The sequence below is a fragment of the Hyperolius riggenbachi genome, chromosome 3 (assembly GCF_040937935.1).
Source record: "Hyperolius riggenbachi isolate aHypRig1 chromosome 3, aHypRig1.pri, whole genome shotgun sequence".
NCBI lineage: Eukaryota > Metazoa > Chordata > Amphibia > Anura > Hyperoliidae > Hyperolius > Hyperolius riggenbachi.
In genome coordinates, this window is record NC_090648.1 from 269,570,580 (window position 1) to 269,596,103 (window position 25,524).

The following is a 25,524-nucleotide window of genomic DNA, read 5'->3' on the forward strand; positions in this document are numbered from 1 at the left end:
ATCATTCTCTAATATGTGCAGATTACACAACACTCTGCATTCAAAATGATTCTTTCAGAGCAGTCTGGCAGATAAAAAGAAAACTGTTCACTTACAGTTGAGATAATAAAAGTCAGAAGACAGCCCTCTCCACGACTTTGAAAGTCGTAGAGATGAATGGCTTTTTTGCATAGAGATAACAACTGGAGTTTCTTAACTCTTCCTGTACTGGAAACAATTACACTGATGTATCTGATCTTAATGTTTAATTTCTTAGCTGTGCTACACATACAAATCATAATAATCATAATTTTTTTTTCGCTTCAGTGTCTCTTTAAGAGGAACAAAGTGCATGCATACACTTCCATGTAAACATACATTTTTAATTCACAGCTTACCACTTAATACATTTCCCTACGACTGAATAATTATTAATATCTGTGAACAACAGCCTTAAAGCCCACAATTGATTTAACTCCTCTATAAGAGAAGTATGCATTTTGATTTCATTAGTAAAACTTGTTTTCGCCTCGATAAACTTATCTAAAGAGGTTATATTTTAAAGAGACCCTGTAACAAAATGTTCAGCCTTATTTCTTCTATCCTATAAGTTCCTATACCTGTTCTAATGTGGTCTGTCTTATTGCAGCCTTTCCTAGTTGCACAGTGGCTGTATTATCTTGTTATATAATCTAATCTTTCCTTTGTCAGCTCAGGCAGGAATGTGCTGCTCTGCTGTGATAGGTAGAAGTTATACACACCCTCTCCACGCCCCCTCCAGGCTCTGTATGAGTCACAGACTGAGCTTCTCTCAGCCTATCACATGCTGGTTAGCAGCTATGTTTTTTGTTTGTAAACACTGCCTAAAACTGGCAATTACAAGCCAGGATTGCAGCAGGGAGTGACAGAAACAGCAAAGAGGGGCCCAGAAGAACATAATGAATAGAATGGCTTGCTTTTTATTGTAAGATTTTTAGAGTACAGATTCTCTTTAAAGAGACACTGAAGTGGAAAAAAAAAGTATGATATAATGAATTGGTTGTGTAGTACAGCTAAGAAATAAAGCATTAGGAGCAGAGACATAAGTCTAATATTTGTTTCCAGTACAGGAAGAGCTAAAGGTAGCCATACGCTGGTCGATTTGCCATCAGATCCAAACAACAGATAGATCCCTCTCTGATCGAATCTGATCAGAGAGGGATCGTATGGCTGCCTTTACTGCAAAGAAATTGTGAATCGATTTCAGCATGAAAAAGATCCGTGAAGCTGCTTAAGCCGCCCCCCCCCGGCATACATTACCTGCTCCGGCCGCCACGTGTCCCCCGGTCTCTGCTGTCTACTTCTCCGTGATTGGCTCCTCCAGCTTCCTGTTGCAGAAAACAGTTCAGGACAGTTCAAAAATGTACTGCCTGTTCTGCAGAATGCTGATTAATGTGTAAACTGCAAGTATTAGAGAATGATGCAATGTTATATATAAAAAAAAATAATAATAAAAAAAAAAATAATCATAAAAAAAAGCTGTAAAACTGAAAAAAAATATGAGAATATTTTTTTTTTGCTACCAATGTTCTAGTAATTACCCCTACTAAACAACCAATTCATGATATTTTTTTTTTTGCTTCAGTGTCTCTTTAAAGACAGAGATCACGTTGCAAAGTACTAGATAAACTAAAAATAAATGCTAGCATTATAACTAACAAAAAAGTTACACCTCATTCAGTTGATTGCTGACTCTGCTTGAGAGTACACCTCTCATTTGTTATTTTTCTCAACTATGTCTTTGTAATTAGCTGTGCGGTTTCTCTATAATGCACCTTGCACCCTAGCACTTTATTTATTTATGCCCTGACGACGGCTCTATTGTTTATGAGCCGAAACATGTTGGTTTAGGTGGAGGGTTTCTTATATCTCAGTAGAATCCAATCAGCATTTGTATATATTTTTGCCTTGCGGTGGGCAGAAACCTCAGCTGACCAATTATAGTATATTGGCCCAGTTTGAGGGGCAAATACAGTTAGACTGCCCAGCAAAGTATTAGAAAGTAATTAAAAGAGGAAAAAGAATAAAATTAAGCAAATGTAATAAAGAATTCAGTATCAAACTGATGTTTTATAAGAGATGAATTAAAAGTTATATTTTACTGTATTATAGTCTCAGACAGGATCATAAATTTGTGTTCATAGTAAAAATCAGATGTGTGTGTTTTTTAAAAAAGTTACACCAGCAGTTTTAATCTATGCTTATAACACAAATGTGATTATTTAATGTGGCAAAGCTATAAAAAATGGCTAGGATGGTGCTGGTAAATATGGGTACTGTACTATGAAAATATGCAGGGTCCAAAACTTTCTAGAAGTAAACCAAGCAAATCCAGGTTTAAAAGGAGTGCAGACACACACTCACACTAAATACAAAGTCAAACAGTGTTGATTTTGGTTGATTTTGGTTGATATTCATATTGGCCTTATTATCGGCAAACAGCCCTAACACTATCTGCGCCAAAAACTAGCAGTCTATCTGCCAATATCATAATTGTCTTTTTGTTTCCTCAGACATCTGGATAAATCACTCTGGGCACATTTGCCAAACACTATAAATCCATTAGTCTTTGTTCATATTAACCTTGTCACGGACAGCAGAAGATGGGGTTAATAAGCAGTCCTCCATGTTCAAGGAACTAGCTAGAAGCCTGCAACAACAGCTGATAACATGACATCACAAAGGTGAATAAACAAGCTGAAGACCAGTATTTTGTCCTTGCCACCAGATGAGCCAATTATGCGACTTCCACCTGTGCAGTAATAAGAGATTTCAAACAATAATACAAGTCATTTACTGCCCATCTGTTACTGCAAAAGGCTACAACTTTTCATGTTACCACGAACATGGCAAGGTTTAAAACTCACAGCTCACATGTAAACAGATGTCATCTTTTGGCTTTGGAAGTAAAAACAGCCTATAATAAAAACTAAAACTATAGTACAGCTGGGTCTTTAGTGACAAGACAAACCGTTTTAAAAGTATAGTGTTCTTTTCACATACCTGCTCACTAAAAACTGTCTTCAAAGACAACCAAGGGTAAAAAAAAAAATTGGGGGGGAATGGATATTACAAATAAGTAACATTTTTGGGGTATGTTTAGGAATGGAAACTGAGGTTGGAACTTCTCTTGCTGAGCAAAAAATAACGGAGGCCAAATGGTTACTGTAAGCCTTATGACTTTTAATCATATTAATTCGTATTTTACATAGTTTAGTGGAGTCACACAACACTGTGGATTTGCTGCTAATGTGAGCAAGTCTTTGCCATGTATTGGAAACCTACAGTGCTGCCCATAATTATTCATACTCCTGGCAAATTTTGACTTAAAGTGGTATAAAACCCTGACATAATATTCAATAAAAACATGTTTTCCTACTTTTTATATGCCATACGGTTAGCATATTTGCTTTTGTGCATAAGTATTATTATTCATTTAGAAATTATACATTCCTAAAGTACACTTATTTTACTCTGAGAGCTGACTTTGCATTTTATTTATAACTGCTTTATTCATCCTCTAACTTAATCAGAAAGCATCAGAAAGCATTTATGCTTGTCTGCCTTTGTTCAGAGGACCAGGCAGTGTGAGAAAAGGCTTTGTTTACATTTCTTACTTGATACAATTAAACACAAGATAACATTATGTAAAGCTCAGAAAGGGCCAGGTCTGCAGGCAGGGAAGCTTCTAAAGCCTGTGTTAACCCTTTGAATGCAGTTCTAGTAAAAAAAAAATGCTGGTTGTATATAATATGCTGTAAATAATCTATTAGAGCAAAGTAGAAATGCTTGTTTTCATTCCGCTTTAAAGTTACTTTTATTCAAACAGCAAGTCATTTTTTGACGGGAAATAACATAGGTGTCTCCCAAAAGATAAGTTAATGCACAAGAGGCATTATTGTGGGGAAAGAACATTTTACAGCTTTTATTTATATTGGAGTAAAAAGTGTCGGCGTAAAAGTGGGTGGAGCCAAGGACACGCACACCAAGCTGACAGCGAGGAAAGGTGCTGCGGGATGCTGCAATCCACCAGACTCAGAGGTGGTGATATAAACGCTGTTATGTTTTTTTCCATGTAAGAGCATTACTGGTTTTAATAGGTTTTAATTAAATTGTGGTTTTACACATGCTTTGCCTTGTCTCAGTTCCCTAGATCAGTCCTAAATAGTGACTCTGGTGATAATGCTGAATGGAGTATAAGGGCCCGTTCTTACTTGAGCGGGAATCGTGCGATTCCCGCTCAAGGCAAACCGCCAGCAGTTTTTTCAAAACCGCTACAACATGTAACACTATGGCAGTGTTCTCACTGCCGCGTTTGCGGTTAGCGTTAACCACAAACGTGTTACATGCAGCGGTTTGCCGGCGATTTGCGACCGCTATAAGCATGCATAGCACCGCTTATCGTGATTGCTCCAAAACTGCTGCAGTGTCCAGTGATTTTTCTGAGTTAATCGCAGAAAAATCACTCCCGCAGTTTTGCGGTTTTAGATGTGAACGGACCCTAATCAGTGAAGCTGCTAGGCTGCTGAGAAGCTGCATTAACTTTTGCTTTCTGGTGAGCAGGAAGTATGGGGTGGGGGAGGAGGAAGAGTTCCTGAGCTAGGAGGTGGTGGGCCTAACCTCCTCTTGTCTTGTACACTGCTCTGAAGGTGAATGAGGTTACACTAAGGGTGCTAATACTTTAATATTGGAAGCAGTATTGCACTATATGTTATTTTGTCTATTGAGGTGTATCTCTGGATGACAGGAGGGATCTGATTGGAGGTTTTAAGATTACCATTCAAAGATATTCTTCCTCCAATAAAGGCCGTAAAACCAGGAAAATATCCAATAGCAACATATAAAGAACTTTTTTTGAAACTACTCCAGCACTGCGTTATAAATACAATAAATAATACTCAAAATGCTCATTTAAGAACATAGTTAAAATAAATAACCAGGTAGAGTGTCCCTGATTCTGCTGTGACTAGGAAAAGGCCAAGTGGAATGTAGAGCAGTGTGTGATGTCAGTTGACCAATTGAAAGAAGTCCCACCCAGGATGCGTTTCCCACCCTCTATGGGCAGGTTTACCCAGAGTGTGGGAAATGAATCATGGGCAGGGCTCTATAGTGAACAGAGAAAACTCACAAAGCACTATGCGGATTATAATCTCAGGATAAAATAAACTACTAATAAAAACTACTGTACCACTCCTGTGACTGGAATTACACTTAAATATAGTACAAAAGTATCAGCTAAGATTGATTCAAGGAAACTGACTGGTTTTACACAAGCACCAAAATTATTTAAAAAAGAAACTACTACTCTATGCCTGTCTGTAGGGCCATAAAAGGTGTTAAAATAGACATTTCCAAATGTTCATGTACTCCTTAGCATGTCCCACAGAACTGACTGCAATCTACCTGGACACATTTTTTCAATGTATCACATGTAGAAACACCAACTAAGTTTTCTGGGAGAGAAGCAAGAGGTCAAATGTAATATTGAGGGCTGGTTCAGACGGCTGCCCAACATCTCGCTTCAGATGCTTTTCTGCAAGTGAGCAGAAAAGCATTTTTCAACTTCTGGTAGCGCTTGCCATTGTTTGATTTTTACGTTGTGTTTTGACCTTCGCAGAGGGACACTGAAGCGCTGCAGCTACCTGACCCTGGACATTACATGTGGCGTCCAGCTAAACAAGAGGCAATGTGGAACAGTGCAATTCATCACAGCGTTTGCACAAACAATGGTTAACAATTGTGCCAGCAGCCCGTTTCTAACTTCACTCAATTATTAAAATAATTCTGGCCACAGTGAGATAGCTATTATGTTTTCATTAAAATGGCCTCACCATTAGGTTCTAACCCACAGACCAATGCTTTTTGATGCTCCTCCAGCTTCTTGCTACTTTGCCTGCAAATGTAGCACCTGCAACAATAAAATAAACAAAAAAGTCTCAAGACAAAAATTAGCAATAATCTTCACATTGTGAAAATCGACAGTTCATCAGTGAAATCATATGGATGTTCTTCCTGTGCTGGAGTGGGCTTCCTTTTAGGAGCATCAGTTTCCTCATAGAAACTCAAATCATATGCCCTTTTATGTGGTACTTATTATGACCTTGACTACGGGACAGCCATGTGAATTGTGTTCACTGTAAACTACTGCAAATAGTTGTGATAAGTCCATTTCTCAGTAACGCAACATACCCTGATGTGCAGGAAAGGTTATCTCTTGGAGATCCCACTGCCCATTCCGCTAGCTGGAAAGACACAGTTCCTTCGTAATAACGATGAGAGAGAAATGTCTTGAAGCCTAATAATTATAATATAAAAACAAATTATATTCTGAACAATGGCCTTAAAAATCTTACTTGTGCTTATGGGTAAATGTATAAAAATGTGGCACCAATCAATATTTCAATATACTTTCAGCTGTCATGGCTACTATTATATAATTGTCTCCTGACTAGTCTAGTAATCAGGATTAGAGTACGTGATGAAATCTGGATAAGCATGAGAGGTTCACAGTTAAGAAGTTGTGCACATTGCAAACAGGGACCAGCATGCTAGATCAGTATAGGCAAACAGTGACATCTTTGACTGAGCATACTGTGAGGGACATGCCTGTTACTTAAAGCAGAGTTCCCCAACCCTATCCTCAAGGCCCACCAACAGTGCAGGCTTTGCAGAAAACCACAAACATACACATGTGAAGTAATTAGTGCCTCTGTAGAACTGATTAACTCTGTGGATTTCCACAAAACACACACTGTTGGTGGGCCTGGAAGACAGGGTTGGGGAACACTGCCTTTAAAGAATACCTTAGCACTAATTTAAATCTAAAAATGACGCCACGCGTGTGTGTGTGGGGAGGTGCGCATAGACTTACCATAGCTCTCGTGGCCTACGCCGTTCTATGGTTTGCCCGCTGTGCCTCCGTTCCTTATTTCCTGGTCGGCATAGTCGGTGCCCTTTGACACGGACATAATGCACTGCACATGCGCAGTATGCACTTTTGGGCTGCCTGTGACCGTGCTCACCGGGAACTAGTATACTGTACGTGTGCACGCCAGCACGAGGACGTAACCAGCATGTGCGCACTCCACTGGCGAGCTCAGTCACAGGCAGCCCAATGGGACATGCTGTACATGCGCAGCATGTCCAGCGCAGTATGTCTGGGTCAAAGGGCACCAACAAGGATATATATATATATATATATATATATATATATATATATATATATATATATATATATATATATATATATATATATATATATATATATATATATATATATATATATATATATATATATATATATATATATATATATACACAGAGCGGGAGGCACAACAGGCGAACCATAACAAAACTCTGGGTCACGGTAGGTGCAGTAAGCCTATGTGCATGGCTCTATTTTAAGTCATTTTAAGCAATGTATAATTACACTAATGCTGAGGATACAAAAGTATCACATCCAAACTATGTAGCTATGATCCAGACAAATGTCTGGAGTAGAAAAAAAAATGAATACCTGCTTCAAGCAAAGCTGGGTGGGAATGCACAGCTAATTCTCTGCATTAAAACTAAAAGGAGACAAAAGGCTATGACCGGAAAATGGGGCATGGAAACATTGGAAAACTAGACACTATCATTTTTGCAGCTCAAAGCTCCACAGTGCTGAGATGAAACTTGTTTTTTATTGTAGTTTGTTCACATTGGCACAGGGCATATAAAAGTATACAACACAACTTAGTCAGTAGAGTGTAGATATAATAATAGTTTTAAGTGGACCTCACCTATTGCATTGGACAGAAGGAAAACAGAGAAATGCACCCTGTATGCACTTAGAGTTTAGCCTGTTTAATTCCTCCTAATTTGTTTACTCCCTTGTGTCACATGACTGCCATGTCAGATAAGATCATTTGAAAGTACAGGAGGTTAAAGAGACACTAACATCAAAAATATTCTCTGGGGGGTACTCACCTCGGGTGGGGGAAGCCTCGGGATCCTAATGAGGCTTCCCATGCCGTCCTCTGTTCCACGGGGGTCTTGCTGCGGCCCTCCGTACAGCCGCCGACAGACCCGACTGTCAATTCAATATTTACCTTTGCAGGCTCCAGCGGGGGCGCTGTGGCTGCTTTCAGCTCCGAAGTAGACGGAAATACCCGATCTCAGTCGGGTCCGCTCTACTGCGCAGGCGCCGGAGACTTGCGCCTGCGCAGTAGAGCGGACCCGACGGCGATCGGGTATTTCCGCCTACTTCGGAGCCGACAGCCGTCAGAGCACCTGCACAGGAGGCGGGACGGTAAATATTGACGTCACCGCTGTACGGAGGGGTGCAGCGAGACCCCTGAGGGACAGAGGACGGCGTGGGAAGCCTCATTAGGATCCTGAGGCTTCCCCCACCCGAGGTGAGTACCCCAGGGGACGTTTTGACGTTACAGATTCTCTTTAACAATATGCCTGCTTCCATGAACCAGGAAGTAGAAACAGTGCAGATGCATTTTAGGATTTGAATCAGCTGTAACAAAGACAGGTTTTTTGTTTAAAGAGACTCTGTAACAAAATGTTCAGCCTTATTTCTTCTATCCTATAAGTTCCTATACCTGTTCTAATGTGGTCTGTCTGACTGCAGCCTTTCCTAGTTGCACAGTGGCTGTTTTATCTCTGTTAACAAATCTAATCTTCTTTCCTTTGCCGGCTTTGTCGGCTCAGGCAGGAATGTGTTGCTCTGCTGTGATAGAAGTTATGCACACCCTCTCCACGCCCCCTGCAGGCTCTGAGTCACAGACTGAGCTTCTCTGAGCCTGTCACATGCTGGTTAGCAGCCATGTTTTTTGTTTGTAAACACTGCCTAAAACTGGCAATTACAAGCCAGGATCTCAGCAGGGAGTGGCAGAAACAGCAAAGAGGGGCCCAGGAGAAAATAATGAAAAGAATGGTATGCTTTTTATTGTATGAATTTTAGAGTACAGATTCTCTTTAAAGGTTATTATGCCGTTGCGTATCTTTTAGAGCAGAGAGGACATTCTTGAGTTCAGGTCCGCTTTAAAGTCTATATGGCATCAGTACACAAGAAAGGGAATATTCATCACTGCACCTATATCACAAGGTGCAATCTTTTCTGCTTCGCATTGACTTTTATTTTTATTCCCGAGAACAAGAACAATAGTATATTTCCTTTATTTTTTCCAGGGTTATACAGTGCATGATAGTTTAGAAGATACTCTATCTTTTAAGTCATAACACACTGGCTTTACAAGTTCTAAAGGCATGACAATCTATCCCTGTAATGCCACTTCTACCAAGAGAAAGGGAGAAGCACAACACATACCAGACAAAAAGACCATGAAAACAGAGTGAATGTCTCCTAATGAGGTCATGATCAATCTATGGAGCGTTGATTGATAGTACTGACCCTATAACACAACTATGTAATCATTGTCAGAGGAAACACAGCCTCTCATCAACTATATCAATGACCGATGAAATCCTAAGTTTGATGATGAAGAGATAGCATAATTACATAAACCAAAAATAGCATTCAGAAGGGAAAGCTGAAATTTGGGTTTCAATTCATTTTTGATGCAAGATTAAATATAACTTTACAGAAGAAAATTGCTGTGATTTATATTATCGTCAAGTACACATACACAAAACCTAGAGAAAAACCATAAATACGATTTCCATAATTACATTTATGAATGTTGTAGCATCAAAGAGATTTAGTACTGTGAAATGATGGATCACTGTTGCACAGCTAAAGAAACCCTAAACCCACAAATTACATTTAAATTTTTAATTGCTATTCACAGCTTAGATGACTTTATTGTAAATTTATTTTTAATTTTCCTACTGGGACATCACTTTCAAAACAACACTTTATAAAGAGGAAGATGTGATAAATGGTAAGTGGATACAGATCGCAATTACTTCCAATGATAAATGATTAAAATTTTATCAGCAGAAATGACACATTCTTTACCCAGATTAAGGAACATAAAATGCTAAATCAGAATTGCATTCATCCTTTGGCAATCATTTTCAGTTTCTATTATATATGTACAGTGTTATAAGTCTGCAGTGTCCAATCTCTGCCCAATGACTGTAGGGACAGAAGCTGTAAAACGGAGAAATATACTTTTCAACTAGGATTTCTTCCCTGAAGCAAACGGTTCATATAATGTAAAATAAAAAGCATAACAGAACAACTCAAAATGACAAAACACAGTAATGGGAATAATTTAAGATCTTGTGTTACTTTACCTGAAAAGTCATATCTGGCAGGGCCCAACCAACGATTCTTTTCACTGCCTTTTAAGACATCACCATAGAAACCATACCCCAATAACGAAACAGAGTACTTTAGAAATGTTTTTTTGTGGTGAACTGAACTGACATCCAAAGGCTGAGAATCACCTATACAGAAAACAAAACAGTAAAGCGAGGAAAAGATGTGGCCATCCATGTAATAATTACAGAATTTCTTATGTCAAGCATGCTCCACAGTCGTGACATATTGAGCAGCTGTGTCATTGTTTAATTATATTTCCCTGAAACCTTGCAGCTATAGGTATACACTGTCTGTATGTTCCAAATGTTGTGACATATATGACGAAATCTGGTGCTGAGTAACTGAATACTGGTACCAGCCAAATGTATCTTCTGTTCTGTGATCTATGCTTTGGAACTAGCAGTCACATGATAAAGTACAGACAAAAAGTATAGAAAAAGTTTTTCTTTATTAACTTAAGAGTACATGAATACTGGAGATAAAAATAATAAACACGTAAAAAGGACTCTGCAAACGTTAATTTAAAAGGACCACTAATGTGAAAAATGTAAAACCGTGCACACGCGCTTTTGTAAAGAATAAAGGGGATACTGAGAATCGTCTATGGGGAAAAGAACCAGTCGAAAACCTGTCATTTTTACTGCCAATTGTAAGTGACAGCAACACAAGAGAAAGTATACGTGCATTTTAATCTGGGAGAAATACACTTCTTATATGTATGTGTAAAGATGTATTTTAAATTGAAAAAAAAAATAAAATAAAAATTGTGATGTGGTCCTTCAACGGATGAGTAAGAAAAATAGTTCTGCTGTTGATATATGCAGAATGCATAACTACATACTGCGCATGCACAGAGTGCCCCCAGCTGGGGGCGCGCAATCAAGGACGTGCATTGCCAGGCAGCGCTGGCACTCCCGACCAAGACATGGCTTCTAAGGGTCGGTACACAGTAACTGTATCCTCTAACCTTAGCGGTAACCACAAGCTAGACTTGGGGTGGAAAACTGCAGCTCAAAGCAGTAACCCCGAGCTACACTCGTGGTAGCCTCCAGGAGGACCATGCAGAGCATTGCGTGCAGTTGCAATATAGTGTGGCAAATACTCTAATCCTCACAAAGCACCATGTCCAATGCTGATGGGTGAGGGAGCCCTGACAGATATATATTTGGCTTAGTAAGGATGCCTGTATACTTAATTCACTATCAAATCACTCTAATCAGAGCAAGGAGTCAATCCAAGAGCCAAAAACTTGTGCAGGCGATCACTGCATTGTCAACACAGGTGAAAACGACAGATAGGCAACCAAACACAGATTACCAAATGACGTTAAACACTCAATCTTTTAAATAACTTCATTTACAGGTAGTCCCCGGTTAACGAACGAGATAGGAACTGTGGGTTCGTTCTTAAAATGAATCTGTTCTTAAAGAGAACCCGAGGTGGGTTTGAAGATTATTATCTGCATACAGAGGCTGGATCTGCCTATACAGCCCAGCCTCTGTTGCTATCCCAAACCCCCCTAAGGTCCCCCTGCACTCTGCAATCCCTCATAAATCACAGCCACGCTGCTGACAAACAGCTTGTCAGAGCTGGCTGTGTTTATCTCTATAGTGTCAGTCTGCTGCTCTCCCCGCCTCCTGCAGAACTCCAGTCCCCGCCTGCATCCCTTCCCTCCCTGCTGATTGGAGGGAAGGGACGGGGGCAGGGACCGGAGCTATGCAGGAGGCGGGGGAGCAGCTGAGACTGACACTACAGATGTAAACACAGCCTCACAGCACGGCTGTGATTTATGAGGGATTGCAGAGTCCAGGGGGACCTTAGTGGGGTTTGGGATAGCAACAGAGTCTGGGCTGTATAGGCAGATCCAGCCTCTGTATGCAGATAACATTCTTTAAACACACCTCGGGTTCTCTTTAAGTCGGAACCTTGTGCCATCTCTGTCCCCTGTACCTCCTCTGTGCCTCCAGTGTCCCCCTCTGTGTCACCTCTGACCTCTGTACCTGCTTATAAAAGTTTAAAAGCCATTTTTATTTTGAATTTTTCTAAATCTTTAAAAAAAAAAATTCGACTTGTTCCCATGGAAACACAGAATCCATGTAGTTCATATCGGTGGGTCGTTCGTAAGTCGGAGATTACCTGTATAGAACAAAAGTCACTAACAGTTTTCATTTTTGCGTAAACAAAATAAAAAAATATAAAACAAACAAACATTAATAGAGGAATAGTTGACTATGAATGATGTTTTTCAAATTGTGTGCTCTCATTTTTCATTAAATATGATCATTTTACAAAACCTGGCAATGGCAACTACAGTGTCAGAGGTGCAAGAAGGGGATTGGGAACAGTTTGGGAACAATGATAACCACTATTCAAAGTATCTATAGAAGTAATTATGAGCACAGGACTAATAGACAGCTAATACTGCAGTTGAGTGAGTATTGCTACGTCCCTGTCAAAAATAATATGAAGCACAAACTGATACTGTCAAAGTAGCTGGACTACAAGAAAACATGAATAGATATTTTACAATGAATTGGCTGTGGCATCACCACCATCGGAAAAACCGATGCAGCCAGCAGAATGCTGAGAGGAAGGTTGTTTGTAACCTGCGATGGCCTGCGTGCAAGAGCACTTGAAATTAACAATGGGTGGTGGGCAAGGCAATAGATGTTCGCAGGACATGTGGTACATGAAAGAGCAAGGGAGAGAACAATGCCTTTGGCTAGCACTCAGCCAAGTCAACACAGGATCAGGGGACGTTGTACAGTTGCTCAATTCTTAGCGGAGGTGAACAGTGCACAAAGTTAGAAGAACACTATGCCTGGGGCACTGTTGAAACAGGAAGAAACTTATATGAGTCAGGAAAAGGGCAGGGGCATCTTAAAATACATAACAATTGGAGGATCTATTTCTCTTCGAGATTTGAAATCCCTTTGGGTTTGCTTTAAAAGCACAAACTGCAAAGAGAACTCTGTATTACATACCTAATACAATGTGCAAAGCAGAAGTTACTGGATCACTGATGCCCACAGTAGCAAAGCACACACAGTCTGTAGATCCTAAAAACAAAGAAGAAAAAATAACACACATATGTGCAATGTTATCTCTATACAAGCTAAAATAAATGTAAAGTTGTCCAAACACACAAGGAGACTGTCACCATGCAGGCAGGGTTTGACTGCCCTAAGGGAATAAGCTCTCCAGAGTGCTTAATGAACATACAAATCATGACTAAAATTAGAAATCTACCCTGTCTGCTCCCCCCCCCCCCATTCTCTTCTACCACCCTTCCCCCTAGCACATAAAAAGAAACAGAATGTTTGCGCTGCAGCATCTACTTGTACTCTCACCCATGAGACTGTCTTTGAATAGCTTAAGCATCTATCTCTAGTATACTAAGGAACCATCTCTTCTATACTTGAGTATTTACAATTTTATACCTGACTGGAACAGCACAAACGAATGAAATGCTTTGCTCCAACTTCTGTCCTTGTGTGTTGAAGTAGGAGGATAAATTGAAGCATGTACAGGTAGTTCTCCAGTTAACGAACGAGATAGGGACTGTAGGCTTGTTCTTAACCTGAATCCGTTTTTAAGTCGGGACGCAGTGCTATCTCTGTCCCTTGTGCTTCCAGTGTCCCCCTCTGTCTCTTGTGCCCCCTAATGCAGAGTATGTGCAGCGGAAGGCGAAACAAGTCTCACCTGCTTCCAGGGCGGCTCCGGGCCAATCAGCGGCGTCCTCTCACCCCTCAATGTTCCTCCCGGCGGATTCACTAGCGTCGCGTAATGACGCAATCAGAAGGAGACCCCGCGGCTCCTTCTGATTGCGTCATTACGCAACGCTAGTGAAGCCAGGAGGAACATTGAGGGGTGAGAGGATGCCGCTGATTGGCCCGGAGCCGCCCTGGAAGCAGGTGAGACTTGTTGTGCCTTCCGCTGCGCATACTCTGCATTAGGAAAGTTGGTACAAGAGGTAGTCCCCGGGCTGTGTGACGTCATCGTGGTGGGTTGGCGGGCGTTCGTATCGGTGGGTCGTTCGTAAGTTGGGCGTTCGTAACCTGGGGACTACCGTAAATTCAAATTACCTTGACACTTCCTCTTTATTTATGGAACACCAGTCCATACAGCAAGTCAAGAACTCACGTGCAAGTGGACTTATCTTGGTGTACAAATAGATGAGGGGGACTGGGAAAATGGTTTTCTGAATGTAGAAGGGGTATCTCCCTCTCTCAGAGAGAGGCTGATTCAACTCTACACTCTATTCCAAAGTTACCTAAGCCCCTCACAGCTAGCCAAATTCTCCTCTACCGCATCCTCTTGCTGTCTTGAGTTACAACTACTTAGCCCCTCATTTTTGCATTTAATCTGGAAGTGCCCATCTGTGGAAGACTTCTGGAAGCAAGTGGTTGCCTTCTTGCATGATAATATGTGCTTGTATAAGGGAGAGACAGACTGGCACCAGATGTGGGTGGGTGGGCACTGGATTCACCGGATTGCGTACTCCATAATCAACGTGCTCTCCAGAGCATACACTTGAGCAATTGACAATGAAGAAAAAATGGAGACACAGTTGAAAAAAATAGAAATACCTTTTAATCCACGGTGTACTGACACGCGGGGTACAGTGGGGGTGAGGGGATGCCATTTTTTCTTCATTGTCAAATGATAATATGTGCCTTACCACTGTTCTAGACATGAAGTTGTGCATTTTTAAAGTTACATAGAAAGGCTTATTGAAGTTTGATAAGGCCTTTCTTATCGAATCCCTCTTTTCAGCCAAGCAGTGTATTGCCTACAGATGGCTATCCCCATATGTCCCTCCTTGGCAGATTGGAAAACTAAAGTAAAGGCCTCTTTGCCATATGAAACATTTTTTTTTAAAACACTGGACACTTTTTTAACCAGGAAGGAAAGTGGTGGGGCTGTTTTCATCCTTAAGAGACATGCTGGCCGGTCAGACCACCTGCTACCTATGTGATGTGCCTGTTCTCACCATCAGTAATGTAAGCATATTACTGCTTGTTTTAGTAATTTTATTAAAGGTATTTACACTATTGGAAGCAGTATATTGAGTCTTAGATCCTATTGCTGCCTTGATGCCCAGGGTTTGGAGGGCTGATACGCATTTGAGAAAGAAGTTATCTGGTGAGTGTGACCCATGAGGGGATGGGATTAGCTTCCCCTAAGTGGAGTGGACACACTGATGTTACATTATTTAACAGTGTCGGGCACCATGTGTGTTCTTTCTCCAATTACTTCATAGGGTGATGTGATACACGTGACATGTATGGATTTAGATTACTGTTCACATCCCACCTGATCTATAAAGTTACACTTGAGCCCTGGAGTTAACTTCGAGCCTCTGGAATTACTCTGGAGTTAACTTTAGGTAAGCATAACATGTTTGTTCCATTGCAGTTCCACCTTTATATTGTTCTAACTGATTTTATCTGTTTTTTGCACAGAATGTTTTCATATTTCATGAAGTCCGAAAAACATACTGGCCATTGCCTGTGCACGAGGTGCCCACGCTCAGCTGTGCTGTATTGCTCAGAAGCGGATATCATAGGTATGTACTGTGATCACGTGCCTACGACAGTGACCGTATATGCGCTTGCGTGCGTTATTGTTTAGGGGGTGTAAGTGGGTTGGGAAAACACCTGGACTCTGGGACTGTTCTGCTGAGACCAGCAGACATGTTTGATTGTGTCCCCAGGTATTTCCCCTACAGAGGATTGACAGAGTCCCCCACCTTTCTCGGGTGGTGCTACAACAACTAGTGAGAACTTTGATGCTTACTCATAAATAGTAACCCTTAAACTACGATTATGCAAATACCTTCTTGAAGATACATTTATAAAAGAATTATAGAACAAATACTATTATAGTTTGAATTATTCAGTTTTGCCTATATTTCTTTTTATCCTACTACAAGTAGTGTGCGCTTTGTAGCAGGGTTTAAAAACCCTATGTTTTGGGGCAAAACAGGTGACTTTACAGTATATAGTATCTGGAACAGGGAGTAGAAGGCCTCGGTTTCAAGAAACTGCCTGTTGAGAGTGCTGCTTGCCACTGCGTAAAGAAACTATGCTGAAATGAAGCAAAGGGCAGTTTACAGTCAGCGTCGTGCCCACACTTATCGCCCTTTTGCAATAGAGGTCTCCCTTATTTCAAGAGTATTACTACATTGTGTGAGAGAAAGGAAGCAAACCAGATTTCTTGCCAGCCTGTAAGAACGTTCACAATTAGTGAAGCATATGTGCTTAAAGTTTTAGCAGCCCTGTCCGCGTTTTCATGTGAGATAACCAGAAGGAGGTGTTGGCATTACAGCAGTCACGCAGAAGAAGAGGAGAGTCAGTGGAAGAAGAGGGGAGCTGATCCAACATCCGGGAAGAGGTAAATATGCAAGGGCACCCTGCCACTCTGCATGGTCTGCCAGGCTGGGGGGGGGGGGGAGGTGGGGGAACAGCAGAAAAAAAAATGTACCCCTGCAGCCCACCTATGGTTTATGCACCTATACACTGTAGCTTATTCACTAGAACAAGATCCTTAAAACGGACTCAGACGAGTAAAGACAAAAAAAAAAAAATAGGTATACATATCTGGGACTTCCTCCAGCCCCCTCCGGCCTGATCGCTCCCACGCCGCCGTCTTTGGCCTTCTGCATCTTCGGTAACGGGTCCCGTCATTTCCGCCAGCCAGTGCATGTGCAGTGCGCTGTTCCGGTGGCTGGTGGGCAGAACGTTACAAGGAAGCTCCAGGTATGTATACATTTTTTGTTTTTACTCGTCTCTGGTACACTTTAACGCTTAAGCTGGTGTACACCATACAATTTTAACCTCAGATCAATGGAATATTGCCCATCATTTCATAATTTTTAGCATGTCCTATCTTCTTTTGTTAAAGAAAAGGATTTTGAGTGCACAAAGTAGCTGGAAATTCCGAAGGGAAAATTGCATGGTGTGTACTTGGTACGGAGTGTGCTGGAGTGACTTGTATAGGTGACTGGCAGCAATGTGGGAGTGAGGAAAAATCCCCCTATGGCGCGATTAGGCAATCCTGGAGTCAGGCAGCTCTAAAGATATCCCAGGCAACACTGTTAAATAAAAGAATAGAGCGCTCTGAGTGTTAACAATAAAAGCTGGCAGCCACCCTCCTAGCCAGGACAGGTCTCACCTGATGTATGGGGGCCATCTAGAAGGATCAGCCAAAAAGGACTTTGTCCCTCTTACGCCGGGGACTAGCCTTGCGATCGATCCATCCGCATCCGGGTCATCAGCACGTGGAAGCAGTCAGCTGACAGTGGTGATAGGTGACTGGGGTCAGCGTAAATCATCAAAGGCAGTGTGCGCGTGACACTGCTCTCTCACTCCGTACTATGCAAGGGAGGAGGGGTGGCTATGCTGTGGTCACTGAAAGAGGTCATCGCACAAAGTGCTGGAGCGTAGCGCTGCTGCAATATGGGTAGTAATATATTACAGGAACAATAGGGTACATTACAAAAGCACTTTATTGTGCATAAAGGAGATATAAAATGATAATCATTTTATTATGCGGCTGGAACAATCACAAGCCTAGTCCCCAGTGTAAGAGGGACAAAGTCCTCTTTGGGTGATCCTTCTAGACAGCCATTATTCATCAGGTGAGGCCTGTCCTGGCTAGGAGGGCAGGTGCCAGCTTTTATTGTTGACACTCAGAGGGCTCAATTCTTTAATTTAACATTGTATAAGTGACGGAGCTGTGACTGTCATTTTCCCCTGCTGTGCACTCTTCCCGTGCGTTCTGCATGAAGAGCAAGGATGATCTCTCCTCCCTGGTGTAACAGCTGCGGCTGCTACTGGCTGTTGTGAGGGGCCGGGAGTGGTGAGGAGAGCACTCGGCTGCCTCTGTTTATACTGGTTGGAGGGAGGCACCAATGGGTAAACATGCTGACTAGCTGATTGGAGAGAAAGCAAAAGAGAGCCTTCAGCTACCCAGGACCTAACAGCAGTGCACGCACACGTATATTAAAACGTCTCGGGTGGCTGGATGACTGGCTAATTATGCCACCCAAATTTTACGCAGATTGACGGCCACTTTTACCCAGGTGGTGCGCCTGGCTAATATGTGTTGGGGAGAACACTGCCCACATTGCACATCCCTGCACTGTACACATTCCTACACCCCATACTTACCCTAGACTTTTACTGTGCCCAACATACACCAATCTGCTAGCAGATTTTGCTACAGTCTAGGGTCTTCCGATGTTCACCCTGCCTAATGGGCACCAATCTGCTAGTTACTATAAAAGTATAAAATATATTTTACAGGTCACATTTTACCTCCCAACCACTATACAAAAAGGATTACAAAGAAATGATTTCAAGTGAAAACAAAACTATACATAAAAATTACTCAGAGCAATAGTCAATATCGTCATGGCAAAAGTAAATGTAAGTTTAGGTTTTACGGTTTTAAAACAGACAGTGATTTTGTTAAGGGGGGGTCAGAAAATTGGTGACTCATTTATTCCCCCTTTTTTGCAAAGATGAACTGGAAGACTGCCCAGCTCAAGCTACTGTATGTTAAATCCACTTTTACTAAGCTTGTAGTAAAAGCTGCAATGGATCAAAACTTTGTGCAGCAGCAGCCCTATTTCTATCACTGCCCACATAAAAAAGTTTAATGTAATTCCAAGGGCATATGCGTCTCAAGAAAGGATTAGTCTTTGCAGCTCTTAGGCAAAAAAATGGGGCTTCAATAGAACTATACGCTCAAGTCAACACATCAGATAAATCTCAGTCTTTGACATATTACTAATAAAACCTCTGCCTTACAGAGAAGTAGGATTTCAGAGGTATTTATTATATTTTGAGTTTGTTGCAATAAGTCAAGTCCTCGGGAAAGAAATTGTGCTGTGTTGGAAAGGGTGGGGGCCTGACTAATAAGGGATAGCTATGTTACTGCTTCAAAGAACACTGATAAGAATAAAGCAATGCACAAAAGAGAACATTTCATCATTCAAGGATGAGCAGTCCAACTTAAAGGGGAACTGAAGAGAGAGGTATATGGAGGCTGCCATGTTTATTTCCTTTTAGACAATACCAGTTGCCTGGCAGCCCTGCTGATCCTCTGCCTCTAATACTATTAGCCATAGCCCCTGAACAAGCATGCAGCAGATCAGGTGTTTCAGTGGTTCAGACTTAAGTATAATAATAATAAGTCTGATCTGACAAGACTAGCTCCATGCTTGTTTCTGGTTTTAATCAGATACTACTGCAGAGAAATAGACCAGCAGGGCTGCCAGGCAACTGGTATTGATTAAAAGGAAATAAAAACATGACAGCCTCCATATACCTCTCTCTTCAGTTCCCCTTTAAAGCAGAACTATACCCACTTTCATGGTTTTAGACATATATATGAATAAAAGCCCATACACACTTGCAACTTAGGCCACCTAAAGTGGTCATCCAATATAATTTTGGGTGGCTTTTTTCATACAGTCCCTAGATATCTTCTGAGTAATCATTTATGGTTAAACGTGCTGGAAGTGCACACCATATCGTCATTATCAACCACCGCAGGTGCTAGCAGCTCCTTCTCACTCATTCTACTCTCTCCCTGCTCCACAGTGCAATGCTGCCCAACTGGGAGCCAAACAGTGTGTTTGCAAGGCAATCAGTGTAATTGGTCATCCAAAATGATCTTACAGATTGTTTCATGTGTAAAAAAAATGTTTAACCAGCTTGGGACCACTATCCGCTGTAAGGCGGTCACTGTGCTGGGTTTAATTGCTAGCAGAGGAGCTGTATGAATGGGGCTACTGGAGAAAGCCAACAGCTGTATCCTATGCTGAAGAACAGAGTGGTGGAGGCGCACACACTACAGCACTTTTGGCAGTTTCAGCAGTCAAAAAAGCTGCATCAGCTGTGTATGAAAGCTCCCTCCCCACAATCTCAGGGCAGAGCGAGTACCTCCTCCACCAACGGCGATTGCTCCCTCCAAAGCACACTACAAAGTCACGCCAATTACCGCACCAGAACCCTCATGCAGGTGGTCCGTGGACCCCAATTAAAGCCCCTGCTTCTATACCATAAGTAGGCCGCAACCTGAGGTTGATGCTGTGGTGTAGTTGCCGTGACTTTACAGAGCATTTTTAATTTAAATCCCTCAACCTGCCTGCCCTTGATTCACACCTATTGCAGTGGATCTATATATGCAATGTTAAAGCATGTATATAAGCGTACCTGGTCTTTTTAAAAAAAAAAAAAAATATCCTATATCATAATCCCCGTCGTTCCATCCTCCTATGTCCATTTGAGCTGCCTGGAGCGCATGCATGGCACGCAGGTGTGCTTCGGGAGCAGTCATGGACACGCATGTGTGGACGGGCGTGTGCTGGGAGTCACGTCTGTGCATGGGGTTAAAGGGACTCCGAGCAGTGCAGAAACTATGGAAAGATGCATATCATTTTAAAGCTCTCTTTCTCCTCTTTCCAATTATATATAAACCGCTGCCCTACGCCTTTTAGTTTTCGCTATTTTCGCGATTGAAATTGAGGCGGCCGCGATTTCAATCGCGAAAATAGAGAAAACGAAAAGGCGTAGGGTGACGATTTAGGTGTCACCAGAAAGAGAGCTTTAAAATGATATCCATCTTTCCATAGTTACATTGTATTACACAGGGCGACTTTTTCCTAAAGTCAGCAGGTCTATTCTGCTGAATGGAGCTGCTGACACTGGGGAAAGTGTCGTCCTGTGTAATAAAACTAACTATGGAAAGATGGATATCATTTTAAAGCTCTCTTTCTCCTCTTTCTGGCGACACCTAAATCGTCACCCTACGCCTTTTAGTTTTCTCTATTTTTGCGATTGAAATCGCGGCCATGGCAATTTCATACGCGAAAATAGCGAAAACTAAAAGGCGTAGGGTGGCGGTTTATATATCCTTGGAAAGAGGAGAAAGAGAGCTTTAAAATGATATGCATCTTTTCACAGTTTCTGCACTGCTCGGAGTCCCTTTAAGGGCGTGGCGCATCTGTGAACGGTGTGTGCCAGTCCCCTAGTGTTCATTATGAAAACGGCTAGTGTATAATATACTGGTTGGTGGAAGTAAACATGAAAGTGAAAACCGCAGAGAATGCTCCCATATGAAGGCTGTATGCATCCCAAAACAATTATACAAGATGAATACATGAAGTCGCTCATGTGAAACAGATGCTGGGCTGCATGTAAATAGGAGTCCACAGCATAACTTCTGCCAGCTTACTGCTAGAACTCTTGCGAATGTAAATACTCATTATGCAAAAGAACGTGGATTGGAAAGAATGCACTAGCAGGAGGGCAGACTGATACATAGCAGCTCAGCCTTACAAGGACAGTTGTGGGACATGGTAATAATACATACAGTGCTTACATGGGAGTGCTCTCTGCCTTTTCCATTTGTCTTTTAGTAACCCCTTTTCTAAAGTGGAGCAAAATAACATGCATGTTCCATCCTGTACTTGTTCCAAACTTTAGCTGCCATTGGGACTGCTGCAAATGGTTTTGTGCACGTCTGTTTAGTTGATAAAAAGGAAGTTTCTCAATAAGCCTGCTTACGTTTCACTTTCTTTCATAACATCTCAGAAATACTTAAAGTTACATAGTTTGGTTGAAAAAAGACATCCGTCCATCAAGTCCTAGCAGGAAATAAAAATAAGAAAAAAAAAACAAACAAATAAAAAAACACCACCCTGAACCTGCATACATCTCAGCCGATCCAGGGAACGTGAAAAACCTTACAAGGCCTTGGCCATTTAGCCTTAAATTGAACCTAAACCGAACCGGGAGGGGTATGGCCACTGAGCCTGCATTGCCCTGGACGCTCGCATCCTCAATCATGCACCTACCTGTCGCCGGGAGTGTCCTGCACAGGCACAGTACTCGGAAATCTCGTACTGAGCAGGCCACTCCCAGCGACGGGAGTTTGATTGAGGACGCGTGCGGCCAGTGCAATCAACTGGCCAGTCGGTTGAAAACGAAACTTAGCTTAGCTTGGGAGACCAGAGGATTGTCAAGTGACGGCGCGGGCAGTAAGAGAAACTTTTTTTTCCCCCGTTCGATTTAGGTTTACTTTAAAAGGGAAAAATTCCTTCCTGACTTCAGATGTCAGATAAATTCCTGGATCAACTCTCCCAGGAATTACCTAATAATTATAGCCGTGGGTGCCCTTCAATACAAGTAAAGCATCCAAGCTCTCATTAAATGTAGAAATAGAGTTTGCCTTAACTACTTCCTGAGGTAAGATGTTCCATATTTTAACCACTCTCACTGTGAAGGACACCTTTGTAAATAGATGGCAAAAACTTTTTTCCTCCATATGCAGATCATGTACCCCTGTCCATTGTACAACTCTAGAGACAAAAAGCTCATCTGCCAAGCATTTGTATTGCCCTCTGATGTATTTAAACATGGTTATCAGGTCACCTCTCAGGTCGCCTTTTTTCCCCCAAGCTAAATAAGCCTAGTTTGTCCAACCTTTCTTGGTAAGTTAGCTCTCCCCTCCTTCTGATTAATTCAGTTGCCCATCTTTGTACCTGTTCTAGAAGGTCAATGTCCTTTCTATAGTGTGGTGCTCAAAACTGTATCCCATACTCCAGATGTGGCCTCACAAGTGATTTATAAAGAGGGTGTAGTATACTAGCATCTCAATATATTTCACACTTTCTGCATCCCAGAAATGTATTTGCTTTAGCTAGCACTGATTGGCATTGTGTACAATTACCTAACTTGTTATCTACCAGTATTCCTAAGTCCTTCTCCAAGTCTGATGTTCCCAACTGTATGCCATTTATTTTATATGGTAATTTACCATTAGTATGTTCAAGGTGCAAGGCTTTACATTTATCAACATTAACCACTTAAAGACAACTGGACAGATATTTGTCCAGTGTAGTTGTGGAGAGTGCACCACCAGTTTTGTTACTAAATGGGGCACATGCAGTATCATTTTACCAGAGTTGTAAAATACATTTTGGTGTGTCTTAAAGCTTGGACCCGCGTCACATAAAAAATAGGTAGGTACATTTGTACATTTTGAGCCCTTTATTAATTTAACACACTATCTTGCCAAGTGCCAGAGAAGGTTGCATTACTAAAGCTTAGCTTTCCACACACCATAAAAAAAAAATATTGTTGAGATTTCAAAGCAACCTAGAAAGTAAAGAGGCTCGGCACACTTGTAATTAGGACCAATAAGGTTATTGTTCCATGCTGCACATATACATACAATTTCCCTCAACAGATGATCGTCTCAGGGCCTCGTAGGGTCCCTCTTTATAAAGTTATCACAGACCGAAGTAATGCTCAAGGTGTGCGATCATTCATGAGCCCGAGGTGGGGTCATGAATGAAAAAAGAAAAAAAAAAAACTAGGCTACCTGATCCGGGGGCTGAGCGGATCAGGTAGCCTCCAAAACCGCCGCTTCTGTGGGCCGCAATGGCCCACTTTTACTTAAGCGTTTCTCTGGGTCACAACGCTGGAATGAGAGATTCATTCTGTGTGCATGGAAGCGGGGGAGCGGCAGGGGGCGCGGCCAGGGAGAGAGAGCTGCCCTAAGAATGCTCTGGAAACCCTGCAGCAACACCCCTGGTGTGCATTTTGAACAGGGAATCCCTCTCTCATGTTTACCTTCGAGATAGCGACACATTTTGTTGCTAATCTCGGGGAGCTATAGCCTGGCGCGGGGGGGCGAGAGCAGAGGTGTGGGGACACAGAGGCATGCCGTGAGGCAGAGAACATGCCCCTGTGTCCCATCTGCCACCCCCCCCCCCCCCCCCCAAAAAAAAATACGAACACCTTGGGTTTTCTTTAAAGGACTCCTGAAGTGAGAGGGAGGCTGCCATATGTATTTGCTTTTAAGCGATACCGGTTGCCTGGCTGTCCTGCTGATCCTCTACCTCTAATACTTTTAGCCACAGACCCTGAACAAGCATGCAGCAGATCAGGCGTTTCTGACATTGTCAGATCTGACAGGGTAAGCTGCATGCTTTGTTCTGGTGTTATTCAGACACTACTGCAGCCAAGTAGATCAGCAGAGCTGCCAGGCAACTGGTATTGTTTAAAAGGAAATAAATACAGCAGCCTCCATATACGTCTCACTTCAGTTGTCCTTTAACTACCCGATTTTAAAGGGGAACTGAAGTAAGAGGTGTACGGAGGCTGCCATGTTTATTTCCTTTTAATCAATACCAGTTGCCTGGCAGCCCTGCTGGTCTATTTCTCTGCAGTAGTATCTGAATAACACCAGAAACAAGCATGCAGCTAGTCTTGTCAGATCTGACTTTAAAGTCTGAAACACCTGATCTGCTGCATGCTTGTTCAGGGGCTATGGCTAATAATATTAGAGGCAGAGGATCAGCAGGGCTGCCAGGCAACTGGTATTGCTTAAAAGGAAATAAATATGGCAGCCTCCATATACCTCTCTCTTTAGTTCCCCTTTAAAGGGAAGCCGAGGTGGGTTCTAAGAATCCAATTAGCATACAGAGGCTGAGTCTGCATATAATACCCAGCCTTTGTTGCTATACCGTCTCCCCCCTGTGCTCTGCTAAGCCCCAGAAATCAATCACCGTGCTGGCAACTGCTGTTTACATGTGAAGTGCCAGTCTGCTGCTCCCCCGCCTCCTTCATAGCACCGGTCCCCGCCCGCATCCCTTCCCTCCCCGCTGATTGGAGGGAAGGGACGCGGGCAGAGACTGGCGCTATGGAGGAGGCGGGGGAGCGGCAGACTGAAACTTCACATGTAATCAGCCGGCTGGCGACACTCTGCGTGTCGCCAGCACAGCGATTGATTTATGGGGGACAGCAGAGCGCAGAGGGGGGCTAGGGGGAAACCGTATAGCAACAAAGGCTGGTCATTGTATGCAGACCCAGCCTCTGTGTGCTAATTGGATTCTTAGAACCCACCTTGGGTTCTCTTTAAATAAATCAACCCTGATTTTCTGGGGGGTTGAGACATTGGCCTCGATTCATAAAGCATTACCTCATGCGGTAATGCTGAAAACAGCAGACTTTCCTGACCACTTAGAAATGTGTCAATTCATAAAGGCTGTTACCGCATGAAAAGCTGACATTACCGACCAGGGACATAAATTACCGACTTGGCTGTAGTTACCGCCAACACATGTCAGTAAATTGTCAGCAAATGTCAATTCATAAAGCCTTCAACAAGCGGTAAGACTGATGATAGTTACCGACATCTCTGGTGAG

The 25,524-nt window shown here is 42.2% G+C and overlaps 1 protein-coding gene across 4 annotated transcripts in view; it reads right to left on the reverse strand.

The window, feature by feature from the left end:
• The window catches only part of LOC137563628 (ceramide kinase-like), a 122,672-nt gene that overhangs the window by 25,413 nt on the left and 71,735 nt on the right, over window positions 1-25,524 (reverse strand). For all 4 annotated transcript variants that reach the window (XM_068276321.1, XM_068276320.1, XM_068276322.1 and 1 more), the window contains 4 exons: window positions 13,282-13,356; window positions 10,270-10,422; window positions 6,208-6,313; window positions 5,850-5,926 (listed from right to left, as the gene is read on the reverse strand). In XM_068276321.1, coding sequence (XP_068132422.1) covers window positions 5,850-5,926; window positions 6,208-6,313; window positions 10,270-10,422; window positions 13,282-13,356 — 411 coding nt within the window. The remainder of the gene's footprint in view (window positions 1-5,849; window positions 5,927-6,207; window positions 6,314-10,269; window positions 10,423-13,281; window positions 13,357-25,524) is intronic.